The sequence below is a fragment of the Crocodylus siamensis genome, chromosome 4 (genome assembly GCF_052110815.1).
Source record: "Crocodylus siamensis isolate JL-2025a chromosome 4, ASM5211081v1, whole genome shotgun sequence".
NCBI classification, from domain to species: Eukaryota; Metazoa; Chordata; order Crocodylia; family Crocodylidae; genus Crocodylus; species Crocodylus siamensis.
Genome location: NC_143398.1, coordinates 157605587 through 157629064, shown reverse-complemented (window position 1 = coordinate 157629064; position 23478 = coordinate 157605587). Strand labels below are relative to the sequence as shown.

General features: G+C 43.7%; 1 protein-coding gene across 1 annotated transcript; it reads right to left on the bottom strand.

Annotated features, from left to right (window-relative positions):
* Positions 1-1448: 1448 nt before the first annotated feature.
* CCR7 (C-C motif chemokine receptor 7) lies at positions 1449-23250 on the bottom strand. The gene is made up of 3 exons (XM_090044454.1): positions 23120-23250; positions 9441-9490; positions 1449-5870 (listed from the first exon to the last, which is right to left on the bottom strand). Exons 1-3 carry the CDS (start codon positions 23127-23129, stop codon positions 4800-4802), a joined length of 1131 nt encoding a protein of 376 aa, XP_089900580.1. The 5' UTR covers positions 23130-23250; the 3' UTR covers positions 1449-4799.
* Between the last annotated feature and the right edge of the window lie 228 nt (positions 23251-23478).

Here is a 23478-nt window from a genome sequence, read left to right as displayed (position 1 = left end):
TCACTGGCAGGCGGTGAGTGCAGGGGTTTTTTAAAGAGCCAGGGTGCTGCGGCCAGGTGGGGAAGACATTGATGGGGCTGGGAGAGTGGGTGGGGGGCACTCAGGTGGGCTGCGGAAGCTGGCAGGGGATGGGGCCTGGCAGGGGTCCCCCCATGGTCCTCCCCCTCTCCTCCAAACCCCCCCGCCCCTTAGTTATCAGCAAGGAGTCTGGGTCTAGCTCCCTGCAGCAGAGAGTAGGGACTGCCCGAATCTCCGAAGCGTTCTGAATCTTTTCCAAATTGATTCAGAGAGCTTCAAATTGATTCGGAGCTTTTTATCTGACTCCTGATTCGATTCAGATTTGGAGATTCAGCCGCTGAATCCGGCTGACTCTCTTCCAAATCGAATCAGTACCTGAAGCTTCACACAGCCCTACTTTCTGGCATAGTTCATATTTCAGAGGAGGTCCTGGAAGCTGCATTTGTCTTTGTGCTGTTTGGGAAGAACTTGCTTTGTGTTAGGCTGACAGGGCACATACAGATGGGCCAGATCTAGATGTGTGTGCCACAGGGCATCTTGAAAAATGATGCATTTGCCTGCTTGTAGCTATGCTGGCAGGTTCTAGGGATGCTCTGATAATGTGTTCTCTGAACACCTGGGATCAGAATCCAGTCTGGTTTTTGCAAGTGTACAGCATGTGGCAAAATCTTGAGTGTTGTTCTGTTTTTGATGTTGTGACTTCTCCAACAAAGGAAGCATCTTAATTCACAGTTTAAATTTTATCACTGTTCAAAGCAAAAATGTTTCTTTTCTGTTATTTTAAAATATTTAAGCTGGCTTGGCTTTGTTCATAACCATTTGTTGTGGTTTGTTTGTGCTTTTTTTCAGCTGTTGGTGGGATCTTTGTACTGAGCTTAAAGTAACTGACTATTTTATAAGATGTGGTTAATCTTTTAAAATGTTTCTATTTTCAGTAGTAAAACAATAAATGTTGCTGGACAGAATCTTTTGCCTAATTTGCTTTTGGTGTGTTGTGTTAGTAGTGCTTGGCCACTTCATTTTACAGTGGCATACTTTCATTTTTTATGCATCTGTTGTGATGTTTGCACCCCAATGCTATTATAGTGAACGGTTAAAGTATTGCAGGATGAAAACTGCAAGTTATAGAAGGCAATTTTATAAAGGATATTGACCCTTGTGCTTCAGGGCATGAATCAATCATGGAGGTTTGGAAAAGTTTTTTTCCCTGGGTGCAGGTTATCTAGTACTGGACTCTGTCTCAGATGGAGATTGAACAAGATACACAACTGGTCTGATTTTTTTTTTTATGGTATAATTTTCTGTTTCCTTCATTTTATTTTTGAATCCAGGTGAATTCTAGCAGTAGCTTTGCGGTCATTGTCTTTTCATGTAAATAGTTTCCATCAAGTGATTAAAAAAATGTTTCATTGCTGATTTTTTTTTTTTTTTTTAATTAGACATAAACATGTTTTACCAATACAAATCCTTGTACACAAAAGCAGAAAACAAGATACCATCAGGCACACCCATATTAGAGCAGCATTGACATAAATGGATTCTGAGTTAAAATAAGGATAAAGCTCCACTATTTTAAATATATCAATGACTTGTTAAAGGTATTTTCACTAATAGATGAAAGAAAGATAAGATGTCAATTAAGGCCATTAGACATTATTTTTCTACAGGTTGCTGTTGCTTTGAAGCTAGGTTGAGCAAAGGAACCAACGGGGAGCTCTTCCTAGGTCTAGAATAATTCATGTTTAACTATTAGGAACAGTACAAGCTCCCTCTCTTGGAGAAAATGCCAGTGGGGGAGGGAAACAAGGTATTTTAATTGGTTGTTTTCCAAGCCACCTGCATATGCCAAGTTTCGGGGACACCTCAAATTAGGTTCCTGAGTGAAAACCACCAGTTTAAGTGCTCTATTCTTGTCCTTTTTATATGCTTTTCAAAAGAACCAGGCACCTTGGAGTTGTTCACAATCTGAGAGAAGTCAAGTGCTCAACATTTTTGGATAAGTGTCTGGATTTCGCCTCTCTCAATGCCTAAATAATACTTCATCCTAACTTAAGACCCCAAACTTCAAAATAGCGTGGCCCAAGTGTCTTTGTTTTCAATTAGTGAGTATTTCTGTAATTGGTATGTAACTTTACCCAGCATGCTCCTGATATTCCTATTAATAAGTTAGGCAGTGATGCTCTAAAATTGAGAAGTGTATTGTGGAAGAGGGGAAAGGGGGATTTATGATAAAACTGGATAAAATTAAAAATACTTTTTTGATGAAATAGGTCTCCTAATGAAAATACATGCTTAGCATGAAAAGCTTAATTTACAGCAATATATCTTCAATGTACATTAATGTGCACTCTTTTTCTACATATAGTAACTTCGCACAGCTACACTACATAAGTATACACTATTTAAGTATTTTGTCTTCATGCAGCAAAATAAAAGGTTCCGGCATGATAAGCTTTGGCAGAATTCTTATTGGGAGTCCAGGGGTATCTTGTCTGAATAATGAGTGTAGCATCAAACCTAAAGGGAATGAATATTCTAGTGTGTCATTTTACCATCCTCATCTTCTAAGACTAATTAGGAAGCAGCACTTGTTATGCAGTGACATGGGCTTCAAGAAAGGACACACTATAAATGGTCTGATGGGATTATCATTCTAAATACACAAACGATAGAGAGCAGAACACATTTTCTTTTCAAAGACAGACTAGATGCATCATTTGGTATTCCTTGACCTCAGATCACATGCTTTCAAGAAAGTGGTGGTGTTTGCTTTGTGTGTGTGTGGTTTTGGGTATGTGGCCAATTGTGTAGCTGGCAGCATTGGTATAAGAATAGCCAGCTAGACTGTTGGGATTCTTTCCATAGAGGGTAGAATTTGCTTCTAATGTGTCTAGAGGTTGGGGTTAGGAGCACCATCCTTCTGTGTCACTTGGTGTAATAAGGTGAACATTGCCAATAGAGATGCAGTACTGGGACCTTTTGCCCTTGCTGTCTGGCTCAAGGGAGAGCTGTATGGTTTAGTGATGCCAGTACTCTAGTCAGAACAGATGCAAAATGAATTACAGCAACTCCTATCCAATTGACAGTCAGCTGTCCCATGATAGCAAATTCCCAGGACATTCATCCATAAGTAGGAGTCCTTCGTTCTTTCAGTAAATGAACTGACTGGCATTACATTCTGGGCTTCTTTTCAGTGTCTTATTTTACATGACAATAATCTGTTGTTCAGCTGCCATGTTTTTGTTTTGTTTTTTTAAGTGTGTGGCTCTGGCAGTGATCTTCAGCATGTGGTGCTCTTTCACAGTCAAATCAAATTGCAGTGACAAGATTAGCTCAGACATTTAGGAATATAAAATACATTTTCAGTAGCTTAAAACTAAAATGCTGGTTTTATCCTGGATTCATGAAAAGGCACCTCTTTATAGCATTTTTTAGAGAGAGGTGGGGATAAGGCAGGGAAGGCAGAACTCTCACCCGTGCATTCATCATTTGAACCAAAGGCAGCAAGCTACAGTGACAAATTCATAGATTTTCTTCAGAAGCATACCTGTACCTTGTTATGAAAAGCCCAAGAAGCTATAGTTAAGTACATTCCAAAGATTAGCAAACCTGAGCTCTCAGACCAAGGCCAGAGCAAACTTCAGACTTAAAATCAGGATACATGCATCCTGGGTTCTTTCCCACAATGTGCTGAGCATTCTGGCCCCCATCCAGCAATGCACTTAAACGTGTGATTTAATGTCAAGCATGCGAAGAACCAGGGGCCACTTTCATTGCAGTGGGTGGAGCAGCATTGGGACTACTGGGGTGCTTAACAGTCAGGTCTACTAAGTGTCTTGTTGGATTGATGCCAAAGTGTTTTGCACCTTAGAGGACCCAGCCCCAGGTATTCACAGTTTGCAGTTTAGAACACCAGCAGTTTGCCTGCCCAGGGATAGTTAGGACATTTTAATCTGCATTGGTTAAAACACATTAAACCTTGTGGGGATGCTCTTATTTGGAATTAAATTACCCCAAATTAAGACCTCTCTAAATCACTTCTAAAGAGAGGTGACTGTCTCTAAAATGCTCAAGCCCTACAGATTATATGGGTCCTCCTAAGTGGGATCCCAGTATCTTGCCACAAGCAGGAGTGGTTTGGAAGTTGTTTTCCCAATCACCTTACTTTAGCTTTTTTTTCAGTTGAATGGGTTGTAACCATTGTATATTTTTTAAAAAATCTGTGTGTGTGTAAATTATACATAATACTTTGATGAGAATGTGAAAGGGAGGGGAAGCAGAGTTGAGAGTTGCATGCTAGATATAGCTTATCATGTAATTGTGCTCAAAACATATCTTGATGGAGCTTGTGCTGCCATTGTTTGGCAAAAGTCAGCCCAATTCAATGTAGCATTTGAAAAAAGGGAGTAGTCCTGGGAGCTCAGGTCTAACACAAGAACTTCATTTGGCTCAAGTGTTTGTGGTGGTTTTTTTCAGGATTATGTATTTTTCAAGTGTTTGTAATGAGAAAATGGTAGGGTAGGGTAGAGAAGAGTAGAAGGAAAATGGAGTCTTATTGCAATAAGATATTGTAGTCAAGTCTTATTGCTCTCCAGCTTAATTGTCTGTTATAAAAGTCTCTGCTCATCTTTCACCGGTGCTGATATACAGAAATGTGGGGAAGTTTGTACAGTTATCTGGGCAAGCCAGAGGCTGGTTCTGCTCAGTCAGTAGTTCATGATGGCTCCATTAGATAGGAAAACATCAGGTTTAGCCCAGTCCAAGTGGGAGCAGAATGCACCTCATGGTGAGAAAGTGGTGGTTGTTTCTGTCTCCATGGCGATGGAGAACCTCTTGTTTTCCCTGCAGGTTGATAGCTGCCAGAGTCTCTCTTGGCTTAGGCAGCCCAGCTCCTTAAGAAGCCTGAAGAGGTCATTGCGGAACTTGACACCGATGAAAGCATAGAGGAAAGGGTTGAGGCAACAGCGGAAGCAAGCCAAGGTGTAGGTTACATCATCTGCCACATCAAGCTGCTTGCTCTTCTCGCACATGCTGTCTGTGTGGTTGAAGGACGAGATGGTTTTGGCCAGCATAACACCATTGTAGGGCAGCTGGAAGGCAACAAACACTATCACCACAGCAATGATGACCTTGATGGCTTTATTCTTCTCAAAGTTCCGGGCCTGGAGTAAAGTCTTGATGATGACGAAGTAACAGAAGGACATGACCACCAAAGGCATCAGGAAGCCAAAGACCATCTGAGACACTTTGATGCCGGTGTCAAACTGTTGCAAATCGGAAGCAGCAATGGAGCAGCGAGGAAGGTTGTTCTCTGAGTATTGCACGCCACTGTGGACTAGCTCTGGGATGGAGAGGACAAAGGCCAGGATCCAGATAAGGATGCAGGTGATTTTGCTGACTAAGATCATCTGGGGCCGGAGGCGGTGGGCAGAGGCAGCCTGGACAATGGCAAAATACCTATCAATGCTGATGGACAACAGCAGAAGCATCCCACTAAAGAAGCTCATCCTGCAGATGCAGTAAACTGTTTTGCAGGCAAACTCCCCAAAAATCCAGTGTTTGGCTGCACTTGTGGCCCAGAAGGGGAGGGTCAAGAGGAAGAGGATGTCTGCCAAGGCCAGGTTCAGTAAGTAGACATCTGTCATGGTCTTGAGCCTCTTGAAATAGACATAGGTCAGCATTACCAGCCCATTCCCCAGCAGTCCTGTGAAGCAGATGATGGTGTACATGACTGGGAGGAAGGCAGCACGGAAGCTCCGGACCTCAGCCTTCTCGCACATAATCTCATAATTTTTGTAGTCAACTGTGGTGTTGAAGTCATAGTCATCAGTGACATTGTTGCCTGTGCAGAACTAGAATAGGAAGAAAACAAGCATGCTCAGACCCTGATCCTGTATTGAGGCAGGTTCCCCACCCGCTCCCACCAATGCTGCATCCATGCAGAGCTCCCTACAGGAGTTCCCTCACCTTGAAACATAGTATGTAAAATCAGTCAGCTTGCAAGGGCAGAGAAATCCCAGACAGCCTCCAAATCCTTCCTCTTGCAAAAGTCATAGAGTTGCTCAAAGCTCTGACAAAACTCTTCTCTCCCCCCTCCCATCCCCATGAAAATGGAAATTCCACAGGAAATGTTTAGTGTTTTGCTTTTCCATAGGAGAATCAAAATTCAGAAATTGGTCTTAAAATGTTTGTTGCCAAAAGCAAGAGAGAAAAAAATACTTTTTTTGTATAACTTTTTAAAGATGACTTTTCCTTTCATTGGTGGGAACATAAGCATTGCCCAAGTAGTATTAGTCACATCTGTTTTTTTCTCTTTTCTGTTGTGTATGTCCAACTTGACCTAACTGGGCATAGTGGGAAGCCCACTTGACCAACAGGGATAACACACAAAATACAACGCCCCAGAAACAAGGGGGGGAGGGAAAGAAACATCTTTATTAATAATGCTGGCTTATATCTATGAGGCTGGGACCTCAGTTTAGGTCTCTAAGTATTGTTGTACTTCAAATCATTATGTAGTGCCTTTTAGACATCTTCTGGATGTCTTAGTGATGAAGCCACTGAACTACAGTGATGGCTTGCTTTACTTGCTATTGCAGTGAAACTGATGGTGAGGAAGAATGGAGGAGCTATTCTCTGAATCATCTAGCAAACTATAAAATGAGTTTTTGTAAGCACTAGACCCTATATACAGAATGCAATAACTAAGTGAATTTGGCTAAAAAACTGAACCACCACTACTCCTAATGTCATGTGAGTTTTTCAGGAACTTCCCCACAGAGAACCTTATCGGTTAAAATTAAGGATTGACCTGAGCCATTCTCAGAAGGCCAATTCTGAACTAGTCCTTCATGTCAGCGGTTCAAAGGCTGACACATTGTCACTTCTGTGACAGAAAAGACAAATGCAACTGTCACAAGAGTGAGGAGGTCCACATGATGTTCCCAGCCCAACGTTTGAAAGCCTGAGTCAGTTGTATATTTGCATCTCATCCTCACTTCTTTTGATCTTGAAACTTGTCAGTTAATCATGGCAAGGTTGCTGCTTTTTCTGTCTTCATGAGCAGCAGTTCTGTTGGCAAAGACTGAATTTGTAATAAGACCTGCAGAACAATATTAGTGTGGACAGCCTGGGTAAAGCTGGCCTTGAAAAAGCACAGGGCATATCAGCATTTCCTCTTAAGCTGTGTGGCGTGCACGGCCGCACAGGCACGCCTGGCAGTGCAGCATGAGCGCGCCTGCACGGCCATGCGCACCACACAGCTTAGAGGGAATGCTGCTGGACATGCTATTTTGAGTTCCTGTCTAAAAGGGTATTTTGGCAGGACTGCACTCTATTCTTTTAAACCAGGGGGTGAGCTGCATGAAAGCACTGCTATGCACTTTTGTTTCGCTTTTGTTTAATCTATGCATGTGTCCTTCAAACTAGATTTGCTATTTTTACACCTGGCCTGAATATTAAAATTCCCGCTGTAAACCTATATAGTTAGGAATATGAAAACCTGGTTTCTCTTCAAACGTCATCTGAAGTAATCTAGTGCCTACAAAAAGTCTGAAACGGCTGTCTCCAAGAGGCCCTGCCCTACCTTCTGCCTGATTATTTCAGACCACCACAGATTACCATGTCTGTCTTCAGAATGTGTTACAGAAATGCTGATTTGGTTCTTAATGGCAGCAAATGCTGCTTTTAAGTAGACGCTTCTTCTAATGTGTTCAGGAGATGCAGTGGCCCTGATCAATGCTTTTTCCATGGCCTCTTAATTAATATGGAGTATACTGAAAACGTGATTGGCAATCACAAGTGCTCAGCTATGAGTCAGGCCTCTGAGCAGTCAAAAGATTGGCTAAAAAAATCAATAATTGCTAAAAATAGTAATAAATTTGAGCTGACTCTTATCTGACTTCCATTTTCCTTTTGAGATTTAAGGGTCCTGCCTTTGGAATTTTTCTAGGCAACCATGGGGACTACACTGTCTTTAAGAAGCTTAAATTCTGATATTGCTTGTCTCTTGGATCTGGGGCTTTAAGAGGAGCACCAAATAGCAGGAGGCCAGTGACAAAATTATGAGTAGGCAAGCAAGTTGTTCTTGTCCATGGATATTTTCTGACTGTCCTGCTTCCTTCCTGTTACCTGTAAGGGTATGCCTTTAATTTGCAAAATTTTTTAGGCTTAATTTTGGTGGGGGGTACACATGGGTCCCTGTGAGAAGACCTTGCTGTGGCCTTCCTGTCTAGGACTTTCTACAATACAATAATAGATAATGCCTATGAAACTGTTATAAAATCCAGCAACCAATGCAGGGAGCTATTGTCGTGCTGATTTAGAAAAGAAAAATAGCATCTGAACAGGGCCCCTGCTCCATGGTTTCAGCAGGGATGAATCTTCTATGTCAATTTACCATACTTTAGTGGGCCTAAAGGGACAAGCAAGCTGTAGTGTCTGTGTCCTGCTTTTCTGTATCCTATTAGTCTCCCCTGTCCTCTGCACAGAGATGAAAGGCTCTCCTGGAGCAGCATCTGGTTGCTTATTTTCTTCACATGCTCACTTCCATCTCAAGCAAATTTAACTTTTACCCACATCCTGCCTATGCAGAAGTCACTGACACCAGAGGTTGAAAGGGTAAGGGAACATATCACAGAACCCTTCTCACTTTTCTGAGGCCCTTGCAGAAGCTGAGACTGATACTGCTGGGGGAGGAGGGGTAGATCCATTTCCTGAACAGCAGGAAGGTGAGAAGCAGTTACAGGGCAGATTACTCAAGGCACGTGCTTCTGGAGCAGATCAGAACAGGGCCCCCTGGTCTTTCCATATTTGCTTTTTTTCCTGTGCTAAGTTTTACTCTGTTTGTGTGCAAGTGTGAAGAGCAGATGAACTTTTATCTCATGGCTGCAAAAGAACACTTTTTCTTCCCTCTGTAATGTGTCCCCTCCTATGTCTTCAGCTGAACAAAGGTTGGAGGATCAGAGTGTTAGGACTTTTCCAAAATCCAGGAACCAGATTTCCAAACTCACTTAGCCCTCAGTACTCTGGGCTCTTCTGAAAACCCAGCCATGAATTTAGATGCTGAAATAAGACCTTGGCTTCAACTATAGAAACCCTTCTTGAAATTCCAGCTCCAATGGTCACTTTTCGTTCACAGTTTGGTTCTTTAAATCTTTTCCCCAAGTGCTCCTGTTTCTGGCCCCTTAATTGGCATGCTCTGTGTACCCTGTCCTCTGTGCAGACTTATCAACACCCTTCAGGATTTTAACATGCAAGTGATTTCTGCTAGAATCCCTTTCTGCCCTGGCCAGCTTTTTGCTGCTGCTTTTGTCTGTCATACTTGCCTAGAGCCCTCTGCTTCCAGCAACTGTTTTTTTTTTGGGGGGGGGGGGGCGGGGTTGGGTTTTTTGAAGGTTTTTTTGTTGGTCTTATTTTCTTACCTGGAAAATAAAGGGAAGACTGAAAACAACTGTCACTGTCATCTGTTTACCTAGAGAAAGAAGAGACACAGCAATTAAGAGAGATTTCCAGGTTATGTCCACTTTGAAAACTGTACACAAGTTTTATCATAACATCTTAGACCCATGATAGCTGTTCATCCAGTGCTCCCATCAACATTTTATGGACTTTATTAGGCTATGCACAGATGGATTGACTAAGGCACAGTAGAGAAATTACGTGACTAGCTCAGTCACATAGTGAGTTAGTAGAAGAACAGGGAACTGAATGAAGCCTGATAGTTGGGTTTCATAGTTAGTAGGGTCAGAAGGGACCTGAGCAGATCATCAAGTCTGACCCCCTGCCTTGGCAGGAAAGAGTACTAGGGTCAAACAACCCTAGCAAGGTGTTCGTCTGGCCTTGTCTTAAAGACCCCTAGGGTAGGAGCCAGGACCACTTCTCTTGGAAGTTGGTTCCAGATCCTAGCTGCCCTGACCATGAAGTAGCGCCTCCTGATATCTAGCCGGAATCTACCCTCTGCCAGCTTGTGACCAGTATTTCTAGTCACTCTTGGTAGTGCTCGGGGTTCTTCGTTCCCAGTTGTTAACACTGAAGCTAAAGATCTAATTGATTCCTGTATGGCTAAATGATGGGTTTGGCTTATTTTTATTTAACGTTTTTGCAAAGACCCTATTGGTGTTGCAAGGTGCAATGTTACAGTGACAAGCCTCACATAGCATGTACACAGCTCTAGGTTGTTAGGCTGAAACTTACTCAAAGTGAAGAGAAATGTACAGCTGTGGTTGCAATAAATCTGGCCCAGCTGTTTCCTGACAGCACAGCGGCAGAACTTCAGGACAGGGAGTTGGACTTCCCTACAGGGTATACTGATCAAAACCAGCTGAAATATATTATAATTTTCTAAATGTCAGAGTTGGCTCCAGCTGCCCTTGGCTCTGAGAATGCATGCTGACAGCTAGAAAAAAAAGTAAATGTAAAGCTTGCTTCAGATGCAGAGCAATCTCAGGCAGCTCTTCCTTCTGCGGTTAGTAGAAACAAAGGCCAGTGAGGTTAGTAGAAACAGAGGCCAGTGAAAGCATTTTCCTTCCTTGCGCTTCAGTCTCAGTTACAAGTGAAACAGTAAAATGCTCAAGTCAGAAACTGATCTGGCAAGGCATGGACTCCACTTGCTTCCTTTTGCTCCAATTGGAGATAATATTGTCCATCTTACAATCTACTTGATCTCTTGTAGACTGGGTCTCGGTCATGTGTCTGTCTGTCTTGGGGATATTTTCAGGTCAGGCTGAACTTGTTATTTAGCAACTAGGTTGGAGTGCTTATCTTTACAGCTCTTTGTGTCATTAACCAAACAACGCCTCTATGACACAGTTCCTCATTTACTACTAATAAAGTTGAGACACAAGGAAAGTAAGTAACTTTCTGAACATGAAACTTCATAGTTTCATAGTTCGTAGGGTCGGAAGGGACCTGAGCAGATCATCGAGTCTGACCCCCTGCCATGGCAGGAAAGAGTACTGGGGTCAAATGACCCCAGCAAGGTGTTCATCCAGCCTCCTCTTAAAGACCCCCAGGGTAGAAGCCAGCACCACTTCTCTTGGAAGCTGGTTCCAGATCCTAGTCGACCTGACCATAAAGTAGCGCCTCCTGATATCCAGCCTAAATCCCTCTGCCAGCTTGTGACCGTTATTCCTGGTCACTCCTGGTAGTGCTCGGGGGAACAGGGACTCCCCCAACGCCTGCTGGTCCTCCCTGACTGGTTTGTTACAGGCCACTAGGTCCCCCCTCAGCCTTCTCTTGTGGAGGCTGAACAGGTTCAGGTCCCGTAGCCTCTCCTCGTAGGGCCTGCCCTGCTGCCCCCTGATCATGTGAGTGGCCCTCCTCTGGACCCTCTCCATGTTGCCCACATCCCTCCTGAAGTGTGGTGCCCAGAACATCTCTTAGCAAGTAAGTGACAGGCTGGAGATGAAGCATTGGCTCACAGCCAGCTGTTTCTTTCAACAGAGCAGGTTGCCTCTGCACATTGAAATCCATTTGCTAATCAGTTTGAATAATTAATTTGCCCTTTGCTATTACCCGCCCCTTCTGTGTTTTAGACACATTGCTGTTTATATTTCTTTGCATTGTCCTTGCAGTGCTAGTTTGTACCCTCTTCAGCTCTCTTGTTGGAATTTCTTGTCCAATTGTTCTAACTAGGAACAATTCATTTTCATTATTTAACCTTTCTGTTCTCATACTGCCACCTATAGGCTTGTTTTAAACACATGCTTATCAATGTTGTACTTAGCAGGGAGATCGTTGGATGTTTCAGTGGTGTGGTGAGGTTGAACTTTTTCTAGTTTTAGAGGAGAAAGTCACATTTTCTTTTTCCTGACAACTTTATCATGAAGATCCTCAAGGTTTCTAAGTTAAGGCATAAACTTCTGTACATCCTCATCTCTACTGATAACCAGCATCTTGTCCCAGTGCTGTTTCAGTCCTGGATACAGATCTATTGATTCCACCTAGTCCTAGCTCACAGCCTCTTTTCCTGGCACAACCCCACAGATGCCCAGTCTTGACTTGCAGTGCACCCTATGGGCTCAAGTATAGGACTCCCATTGCTTTCATTTCATTTCTAGCATAACACTTTGCTTTTTACCCCATCTTCCTAGCCACAAAATGTTTCCCTGGTTCAAGCTATCTCTTGCCAGTTCTCCTATTAAATCAAACCTGCCATGCTGCCGGGTGGGAGAAGTCTATACCAATACTCCAGCACAAAAAATAGCCCCCATGTAGCAAAGAAATGAAGGAAGTATTGGCCCAGCTTGAAGCACAGTTACAAAGAAGTGCTTGAACAGGTTCCTATGCAGAGACTCAGAGGAGGATTGCTACCTCCTTTGTAGTATTCCTTCTTCTAAGAGCTTGTACTTTAGCAACCAAGGTCCCTTCCTTGTCTCTAAAGGGTGACCTGATACTTATGGCTAGATCCAAGAAAGGAGACAGCATTGCAATGACTGCTTTTAAGCATCTTGCCAGTTAAAAGGGCCATCTGTACCCTTCAGTTAGGTGTGCAGGCTCCCTGTACAATGCGTATGGAGAAAGCCAGATGCCTCAGAATGGGATCTACAAAAAACAGTCTGAGAGGAAGCTGTGTAAAATGGTCAGTAGGAAATGTAGAGAAGGGTGGACCTTGAACTTCATACCTGTCTGGGATGAAGAGGCATTCCTATGTCTGGTTGGGATTCATAACCACAGACCCTCTTTTGGAGACCGGTTGGTTTAGTCAATTTTTTCATATATTACACAAACACAAAAAATAGCCTGTGCACTCACATAGATGGAGAGAGAAAGCCCTGCTCCAAAGAAAGTTCATGTATTTTATATTGAGTACTTGTCGAGATGAGGATGGAGAGAAGCAAATAGAACTCAAGTCCCTCTCCTCTGGGGTGAGTGGGCAGTTGAGTAAAAAGCGGGGAACACCACCTCTTGCTGGTATCATTGCTGTTCTATCATGTGTAGGGCCTGATAATGCAAATTTCCTCTGAAGTTGCCTACCCAATTGGGTCTTGCAAGTCAGAAAGTCCTTGCTCATAGAGCTCAGCAAGTTTTGGACATGGTGTGTCCATACAAGAGGGAACGTGCGTTCCCTGGGGGCACCTAGCAGTCTTGTGCCCTGCATGTGTGCTCTAGTGTATAGTAGGGGAGGCTGGGGCCAGCACTTTGGGTCCTGGGAGCCTCCCAGGGCTCCAGGAGCAGCAATGTGGGTGTGCAGAGCCTGGTTGGCAGCCAGAGTCTGGCTTTGACTGGCCAGGTTCCAGTTTTGGGTGGCTCCTGCTGCAGCCACGTGCACTTCTCTGCTTTTTCCTGGCACATGTTTTTTTATACCAGGCTCTCCCTGTATCAACCCCCACCCCCCCGTGCTGCAATTTAGCAGCACAGTGAACACCTGCATGTGTGGCACATGCGGTTTGAATCTGTGGTGCCGCAAACCACACATGCATGCTCGTGGGGATGTACCCTTAGCTGTCAAGATTTGGGCAGTTCTGGAGGACCCCAGGAGCAGAGCTTTAGGTGCCTAAAGTATGTTGTTGATGGAAATGTGGACACCTATGGGATTTAGGTGTGTCCAGAAATAGGTAGCCTCTGAGCAGGATTTTTAAGGATCTAAGTTTTGAACTTGAACTATTAGATAGGACTCAGGTACTCACCTATTCTTTTGGATCTAATCCTTTGGCTTAGTTACAGGAAATAATGGTATATGTCATGGGCAGTTCAACTTCAGCACTAGTCTAGTCTGAATCCCTGCAGGATGGGAACAGAGCTTTTTGAAAAGTAATGAGAAAGGAAGAAAAGGTGCTTTGGTGAATAACAGGAGAGAGCTGACAACTGCCTGCAATTCTGCTGCTGCTTGACTTTTCACACATTAGCACAAAGCTGCACCTACCCTCTTTTATCATTACAGCAGAAGATACTTTATTTTGGCAGATAACCTTTCTGCATGTAGCCATTCTTCTCCAGTCCCCAGTGGCCTGAAGACACTGATATTCTCCAAACTTTTGTGATGAAGTCCTACAATACTGTGTGTTGCACAAAGGTGCATGCATGAACATACACCTCTCCCCAAAAGAGCTCTCTGGAGTAGGATCTATTTTTTATACACTGTCCAGTATAGTAGAACCTTAATCCTTTTTAACAAAAGTAAATTGTTTGGAAAAGCTACAGGTGACCAATCAAAACACTAGTCTGGGCCATAAGAGCTCGGAGCTGTAGTCTAGTATCTTATCTCTGAGAGTTGCTAGTACTGGGTGCTTCAAAGAAATAGATATTCCCTCTCCCTTTGCACTTCCCCCCTCTCCCAATATTGCCGTTTATGTAGTAAGACATAGAAATAATTGTAAAATGGGATGCATTGCAATGCTGGTTTTTCAAAAGCAGGTTGGGCCAGAGTAACTTGGTAACTGTGTTCAAGATGAAGGAAACAGCAGATTTACTCTTTCTGGACCTCAAAAAGAGATTTGATTTAGCATTGTATGACAGTATGTTAGTTAAACTGGAGAAGATGGGATTGCTCCTAGAATTGTGAGGTGGGTAAGGAGAGATGACAGTGGGTTGTGTTGAAAAGTGAAGAATTAGACTGGAGGGAGTTGGAATTCCTCAAGGCTCAGACTTTGAACTGATTTAATTTTTTTATAAGTGACCTTGGCACAAAACACAGGAGTGTACTAATAAAATCCACTGGTGTTGCAAAGTATGAGGCACATTCAACACAGGGGAAGGTCAGGCTGTTGTAGAGTAAGAACTGGATGACCTCGAGGACTGGCATAATAGAAATGAGAAGCAATTAAATTGTACCTAGTACAAGGTCATGCACTTAGGGACTAATAACAAGATTTTACTGGAAGCACACAGATTAGAAATGACAGCAAAGGAGAAAGGCCAGGGTGTACCTGTTGACTGCAGGATGACTGAGCCACTAAACATAGTTCCAGTAGAGATGAGGAAGTATTAATACTATTGTAAAAGACACCAGTGAGTCCTCATTTGAAAATCAGTGTGGAGTTCCAGTCATATATGTTCAAGAAAAAATGAACCCAAACTGGAGCTGGTGCAGAGAAGGGTGACTTGAACAATTGGGGAGTAGAAAGCCTATCTTACAAGAGAAGTTGAGAAGGGTTTGGCTTATGTACCCTGGCAAGACAAAGGCTGAGATGGGGGTATGTTTGCAGTCTGTGAGTACATCAAGGGTGTGAACACTAGGAAGAGGGGAGAACTATTTAATTTATAGAGGACAATACTGGCACAAAAACAGATGTGGGTTAATTGATTATGAATAAAGTTAGATGGGAAATTAGGAGCAAGTGTCCAGCTATCCAACCAGTTAGGTTTGGAGCTACCTCTTTAGAGAAGGAGCAGGGACAAAAACAACCTAATTCATTTTAAGGTTGAACTTGATCCTTTTTTTGTAAAAGGATTTTATAAATGTGGCTGCCAGTGATGTTCCTCCCAGTCCCACATTTCCAACAACCTGCTCTTGGAGGCATTTTTTTCTGGAGCTCTGTGCAACAAGGGGGGACTTGTGTCCTTGAAGTTTTTATTTATACCCCACGCACATTTTTATCTTATCTCATGTAACTTTGAGTGATCTTAATTATGCATATGAATAGCTAATTCCTTTCTAAATCCTATTTCACAGAGGAATTTAGAATGTGTGTTAATATGGCTTTAAAGCAATTTCAGGGGCACTTAGAGGTATGTCTAGGGAAGTTTGCCAGGAACTAAGCATGAGAGAACAAGGAGAAAAGGAGTATAGAGGTTCAAGAAAAGAGGAGCATAGAAGAAAGAACTGACTAGTATTGGCTGTCCACTTGCAGCTTTGCTCCTGCTTCTACTAATAGTAATGAGGGTTGGATAAGACTGAAGTTAAATTTAATGTTGTAAAACTTCATCATCTGGGAATTGTACTTGCAATGCCAAAACTAAGAGAAGTTTGAGCTGAACTTCCAAACTTTGGAGAAGTTTGAGTAACTCACTGCTCTGCGTAACTACCACTGTGTAGGAGCTACATGCTAGTATCATGCAACATCTCAGGCAAAAAAAATGCCTAGGGATCCCATAAACAATGGAAGCTGCTGAGGGGATTTATTGAGGCAGAATGCAATTACTTTCCATAGGTTAACACTTCACCTCTTGCAAATAGCATAATGGGATCTTTAATGTCCACCTGGGCCCTTGTGTCTCTCTTTTTTTAATCTTCTCCAAGCTCCAGTCTTCTCCTGCCAGGCTGAGGCATTGGCTCAGCACCTGGGGGCACTCCATCAACAGAACCACTTTCCAGCTTTTCCTTTTATGTCCCCCACCCAACTCCCAAGACTAGGTTTACCTTTCTTTAACCTACAAGGAATGATGAGATTGCAATCCAGAATAAGCTGTTTGGTTTCTTTTAGTGTGAAGAGTGTGACAAATGAATAACAAAAAAGACTCAACTGCCTGTTCTGAAATAGTTCTGTGAGGTCTCACTCTGTTAAAAAGCCAGCCCCCCTGTTTTTTCACTTCCTTTAGCTGTTTTCAGTATTGCGTCTTGGCCAGTATAATGAAAACTGCTCCATTCCCCCCACTCTCCAAAGCAGTAGCAAGGATCGTAGCTACAATGATGCTTCCTTGTTGGGCTATTCTCTGGCTGGCTTGTTGAGTTCCACTCTGAGTGAAGGGGTAGAGCGATAGGTATGCATGAGTGCACTACCCCAACCAGGGCTGTGGGGAAGTGGATGGATTGGCAGCAGTGGAGGGGGCTGCCAAATGGAAATGAGCCCAAAAAAGGCCCAAGCACTTTGGTGTTTCATGGTCATGCTGATGCCCTATTTTTATTTTGGCTTTGGTTTCGGTTTTTCTGTAGCAGTTGTTGATTCTGGGTATTTTCCCACAATTTTCTCTCTCAAACTATTCATTGAAAATTCCCCTTTTGAAAGTCCCCCTAACAGTACAACTAGCAACCATGCACTTAAAAAATAACCAGTGCTATGAACCAGGTATGACATGCATGAAGCTCAGTGAGCCATCCACTGCTACCTCCTTTGCTTGTTTTTTTCCACATGCTCGTTCATCACTGCTCTCAACAAGACCTGCAAAGAGAGACTGTAGGAAATCAGCTCAGGAGCATGGCACCAGAGAGAGCCAATTCCTTACGGAGACTTAGTGCACCTCTTACCAGGGGGAACTTCTAGCTGAGAACTGGTCACCCTTTTTTAGACAGAGGATGGCAGTTTCAAAAGTTCACAGAGTTGGTCCATCTCTGCTCTCAAGTACTGATAAAACTCAGCTTGATATCCAAGATGAGCCAGTATAGAACACGTCTTCAAATTTACTCCATAGGATATGCAGTAAGTGTCTGGGTTGTTCTTTAGCAGTAAGAACATATCCCAACCAGTGCACACAAGAAAAGGTTATGAAATACAGTAGGGATATCCTATTAACAAAGTAAACGCATGAATAAAGGCATAGAATTAGGAATAAGAAAAGGAAAAGTTCTGCTGAATACTGGAAAAAAAGCTGCCTGACAGTGAGATGTAGTTTTCTATAGAAAAGTTTCCCAGAGGAAATAGTGGAAGTTTCATCTCCTGGGTCATTTAAAAGTATCCTAAATAAGACCCTGCAGAATCATACATAGATCTATGCTGATTCCCATGGTCCTCTATCACCAACTAGGTCTGTTCTGGCTTTGTCTTCTGTGAATTTAGATATCTATAGATCCATCTGGGTTCAACAAGGAGAACATTGTGCAGTGGTAGTTTTATGCCATGGAGCTGCACAAATGAATGCACAAAACGCAGTAGGGAATTGGGCCATGCTGAGTGGCCTTTCAGAAAGGGGTTTGCGAAAGCTGAACTGTGACAGCAGCAACAGATCCAATCAGCTTGAAAACCTGTGTCTTATGTGGGCCTGCTCTGGACCACATCCACATGGTGAAAGATTCTTTGGGGTGATCCTGCCTCAGGCAAAGGGTTGGGCTCGATGGCCTCTGGAGGTCCCTTCCAGCCCTACATCTCTATGATTCTACTAGCCAAGTGCCCGTCAAAAATGATGAGGGGGCAGGGGGAGGAAGGGGCGGGGATGGAGTGCTGCCACCTAATGCCCCATGCTGCCGCTGTTCTGGCTGTGGCAGGGAGTGCCTCGTCTCCCCCACCCTCTGCCTGGTCCTCGGCATGGCTTCGGGATCATGGTGGCACTCCCCCACCCTTGGAGCACCCTGATTGGCTGTTTCCATCAGCCAATCAGAGTGCGAATAAAGCATTACGGACAGACAGACAGACAGACTTAGGCTTCTATAATATTAGAATATGATTCAAACCAATGGGCCTAAGCCCAACAGTAGATGTAAATTAGTAGAATAATAGAAAATTCAGGTTGAAAGGGACCTTGGGAGGTCATCTAGTTCAACCCCCTGCTCAAAGCAGGACCAGCCCCAACTAGATAATTCTAGGCAGGGATTTGCTGAGCTGGGCCTTAAAAACCTCCAAGGATGGAGATTCCACCGCCTCTCTAGGTAACCCATTCCAGTGCTTCACCACCCTCCTAATGAGAGTTTTTCCTAATATCCAGCCTAAATACCATTGCTACAACTTGATGCAATGTGCATGCTTATCTCCTGGGTTGTCTTATGTGGTAGAAATTAGTTCTGATACTCTGGTCAGAAACTTTAGATTTTGTGACCTGGGAGAAACCAAAATGTTTCTGAGAAAAAAAAAAAAGAAGTCATTGCTAACTGATACACTGGCGGCAGTTTAGAAACATGTTGATGTCTCTGTCCTCTTCTTTCCTTTTTCCCTCCCTGCTGTGTCACATCAGAGGCAAAACATCTTCATTTCAATAGTAAAAAAGGGACAATGAGACAGTTATGTGTTTCATTTCATGCATTTGTGAGCATGTTAGACTGAAACAAATTAGGAGGGCTTTTTTTCTTCTTCTTGGAAATTGTGAATCAGAGGAGATATGATCAGAGATAAAGAATTTAGCATAAGAGTCATTCTAAAAAATGTTGAATGTGTAAGTCATGAGTGTCAAACTCATCTATCCCCCACCAAGGTTCCCTCTAAGGTGTGTGCATGCGCAGCTGCGCACAACTAAGTGTGGCCGCGCACAGCCCTTTCAAGGTCACGCACCAGGAGAGGAGCTGAAGCTCCTAGGTGAGGTTGTGGGGGGAGCCTGGTGCGGGCTCTGTCGGCTCCGGGGAATTGCTCCGCTCCCCTGCATCAGGGCTGGGGAGTGCAGCACTTCCCCAGAGCCGGCAGAGCCCATGCCAGCTCCCACCCCAGCCTTCGTCCCTGCCTTGCCTCATCTCGAGGAGGAGCCGCTGCCTGCCCAGTGAGGCTCCACCAGCACTGGGACATTGCTCCGCTCCCCACATGGCCTCAGGGAGCAAGGAGGCACATGGCATCAGGGCTGGGGAGCAGAGCAGCGTTCCGGAGCTGGTGGAGCCTGCGCCGGCCCCTGGCCCCAGCCTCCAGCCTCTTGGCTCCAGCCTCCAACCCCCAGCCTCTCGGCTCCAGGTGGCGCGCTCACGGACCCAAGTAGCGCGCTTGCGGACCACTACTCCTTAGAGAGCGTTGCACCCCACCCATATGCCTGATCCGGCACAGGTGGCGCCTGCCCAGGCTGGTCCAAGATGTTGGCCTAAGCAGGTGCCGCATGCAGTATGGCCCTAATCTCATGCCTGGTCCCAACCTGGGTGAGCACCACTGATGGTGCAGCCTGGGACCTGCCTATGCGAATGTCACAGGTAGCAGACATCCTAGGCACTGTGTATGGGGATGGTGTGCAGCAAAAGAGGCAGGACCAAGGGCCATATTATGGGGATCCACAGATAGGATTTGACTCGCAGGCCATTTGTTTGGCACTCCGGGTTTGGATGTTTCCTACACACCCCTGTAAAAATTCCAGCTGTGCTCTATAATAATAACCTTGAGCACTGTGTCATTATTGGTACAAATAGTAGTGTTTTGGAACATAACTGTTGAACACAGTAGTACTCTTTGAAAAAGTAATATATTGTTTACTTGTCTAATTCTTCCAATTTGTTTTTCTCTCTCTGTATTTCCTTATTGTACCAAATTTTAAGTCCAACTAGGAGCCTTCTCCTTGTCAATCTAAGGTACCCTAAAATCAAAGAGAGCTTTGACAACCTCCCTGTGTGTCCACCTTCTGTTGTTTGCCTGTGAAGACCTATATGCATGTGTCATGTGCTATGTCTGTAGGTGTTTCTAAGGCCACAGTCTAGAAAGTATATCCACATATGGGCTCTAACATAAAGTTGAGTGAGCACGTAAGTATCTGCTAAGACAGGAGAGGGTAATTATTTTGGGTGGAGAGCTACTTAATGAGTTTGGCAAGCCATCGAGGGCCGCATGACAGGCAGCCAGGGGCAGATTTTTTTATGCGCCCCGTGGACTGGATAGAACAGTCTGGTGGGCCGCATTTTGCCCACCCCTGTGCTAAGATATGGTTGAAGTCCCTGGAGCCTTATTCTGCTGTCTTTGCTCAAGTGATGAGGAATTTTCCATGAGGAAAAACATTTGCATGGTTGAGTTCTGAATGCCTCATCTAATGTGTGTACCTTTCCAGGATATGGGCAACAAAGAGTTCACCCCATCACCCTCCACTTTCATTTAATGTCTTTCTTGTAACAGAAAGTATGGGATCTTTGATCCTCATGCCCCTTTCATCCATGCCAAGGCAAGGATTCCATGTCCCTAAACTCCACTGGCTTTGCTCATAGGAAAATAGAGTTGTCTGGGCTTCCTGCAGCACTTAGTCCAGTGCTTTGCATTCACAGGGAAACCATTTGCCTAAAGACTCCTAAAAATTGTCCATTAAAGACCTCCACATACCACAGCTATGAAGCACAAAACCAGAAACATGAAGAATGCCCTACAATGTGCCATAAATTCAAAGCAGAACAGACAAGGGCAGTCCCAGTGCCCTGCTGCTGCAATAGAAGAGAAGCAGTTGGTTAATATATGGTCCATGAGTCTCAGGAAGAAGACCATAATCTATACTAAAGTCCTTGCTAATCTGACCCCAGATTTTCTGATTGGTGTGATAATGAGCTGAAAACAAGACCCTCTAGCCAGGTATATTACAAGTTTCTAAGTCTGGGCAGTATCACTGAAGCAGTCCAGTCAAAACACCAGGCTACTTGTAGCCAGTGTCCAATGCTCCAGAGGAAGGGGAAACAAAACCCAGAAGGTAATAAGCATTTTTACAGGGAAAAATATTGCTAGACGCTACAGGCAAGCAACAGAAGCCCCGATGCATGGGCTTGCCAGGCACCTACTGCACTACATAGGCATTACTTAAAACACTCTTGTTCTGGAACAGCTTAGTTTTACCTTGTCCAGTTTGGATGATTGTTTAGCATGAAAATGCCTCTTTGTGTATTGATCACTCTTGGCGCTTACTCTTGGACTTTCAGAAACAAGGTTGGCTTGGGGATTAAAACAGTGGGGTTGAGACATAGAAGGACCTGGGTTAATATTTCATCCACAATGGTTTCCTTGTGTGTCTCTGAGGAAGTCACCTGAACTTGTGCTTTGCTTTCTTTAGTGATAACAAAGGGATAAAAACCTCCCTTTCCCCTTTCATACCTAGGGTGACAGCACACACCTAATTTGAGACAGTATTTAAACTATCTTGAGGGGATTTGGGCACCTCATTTTTTAACTCCAGTCATCCTCAACAGTGAGTATCTGAACACAGCTAATTTGTCCAAACTGTACTGCAATAGGTGTAATAACTGATAACTTGCTATGGCATTTGGCTGAGGTTTCAATGGGACAGAGGAGCCTTCTACCTCTCAGTTAATTTCAAACTTTCACTTGAAAATGTGGCATGCAGGATGGGCAGCAGGACCCACATCCCTTCCTATAGCAGGCACCAACCACTTTCTACTCATACAGGCGGTGTTACAGTACTGTACTTTGGTTTTGGAGGTCACTGTCTTTCAGAACAGGTTCATGCTGAATCCCGCCCATGCACTGTTCTCATACGGCCCAGACTGATAATCATTCACTCCTAGAAATGCATCAATCTTTTTTTAATACTACTTCACTTTATCCATTTATAAGCAATTTGCAAACCTCCTGTCTGCACGAAGCATTGGAATCTCCATCCTTGGAAGTTTTTAAGAACAGGTTAGACAAATACTTGGAGCTGGTTTATGCAGGGGACTGAGCTAGATGACCTGCAGTTCCTTCGAACCCTATTCTTTTACAATTCTTTATTCTCTGTGGTTCTCCCCACTTCTAGCCTCACTCATTCATTCTGGGATTATTTACTTTAAATGTTTGGAGCAATTAAAAAAAAACTTATAAGTTTATAAAAACAAGACATTAGGAAGAAAATTACAGAAACATGGAAGGTATTCTGGAGGATAAAAATACTCGCATTCATGCTCTTCTGCTGTCTCAGCCCCCATAGTCTCATATCCAATGTATTAGTAGCAGCAGATTCAGTTCAGTAACTGAAGGCAAATCTGAGTCAAGTTCTTGCAAATCAGACTTGTGTGTGAGTTACTTCCAATAAAATGCTGCAAGTGAGTCTCGACTGCAAAAACAAGCTGCGAGAGGGCTGAGCCTTTAAAAGTAACATGGGTGCTATGTTCCAAAGAACAGCCAGTTTCGTTGCCTGTTGCTTCTTATTTTGATATTTTATAATAACAGAGCAAACTATTGAAATATGGTTTAAAATAGATTGAGTCTACTCTGGGCTATTCCAATACTGAGTGAATTCAAAATGCTGACTCCTTTCAGGTGCCCAAGGTGCTTTGCAAACATTCATTCATGGAAGCCCCTTCCTAGAGCTGTGGAGCCAGATATCCAGAAACCTTTGCTTCTGGATCCTTGCATTATTTGCTAAACTCTGTTAAGGATGTCAGAGAAAGCAGTGGCTAATCTTTTAGGAAGGAGGAAAAATAAAGTCTTTTTTTTAAATATGGTTAAAGAGATGGTTTTGCCAGGATATTTTTTTAATATAAGGAACTCTGAATTTTCTCCTATAGTTTAAAATAATTTGAATATAATGCAGTGTATGCTCCTTCCCTCTCTCTGTCATTGGAAAGGATTTCCCCCAATTACCTGGGTGAAAGCAAGAAAGGATAGGTCTCGCAAAGGGTTGGAGATGATGTACTTACCACTGTCCATGGTCTTGTGTCTGCTGATGTTGAAATTACTAGATGAAAGAGAACATCATAGACTCCGGTACAGTGCCACTGCACAGTATGTCCTGCCAAGAGCCCCTTTTGAGAGACTGTGTCTTTTATACTTCCTGAGTCCTCCTCCCCCCATCTCTTCCCTCCCCTCCCCCGGTTTAGCCCTCACTTTCTCTCAACAGATTGTACTACCTGCAGATGCTTCCTGGTACATCATGATAATGCTGCTGCAACTGGTGGCTGTTTCCCCCAGAAGAGCTTTCTGAAATGCCTCTAAATTAGCACCCAAAGACAGTGATTGTGGAAGTGGAGGGGAGTTTCCATTTTTCTACTACTTGTGC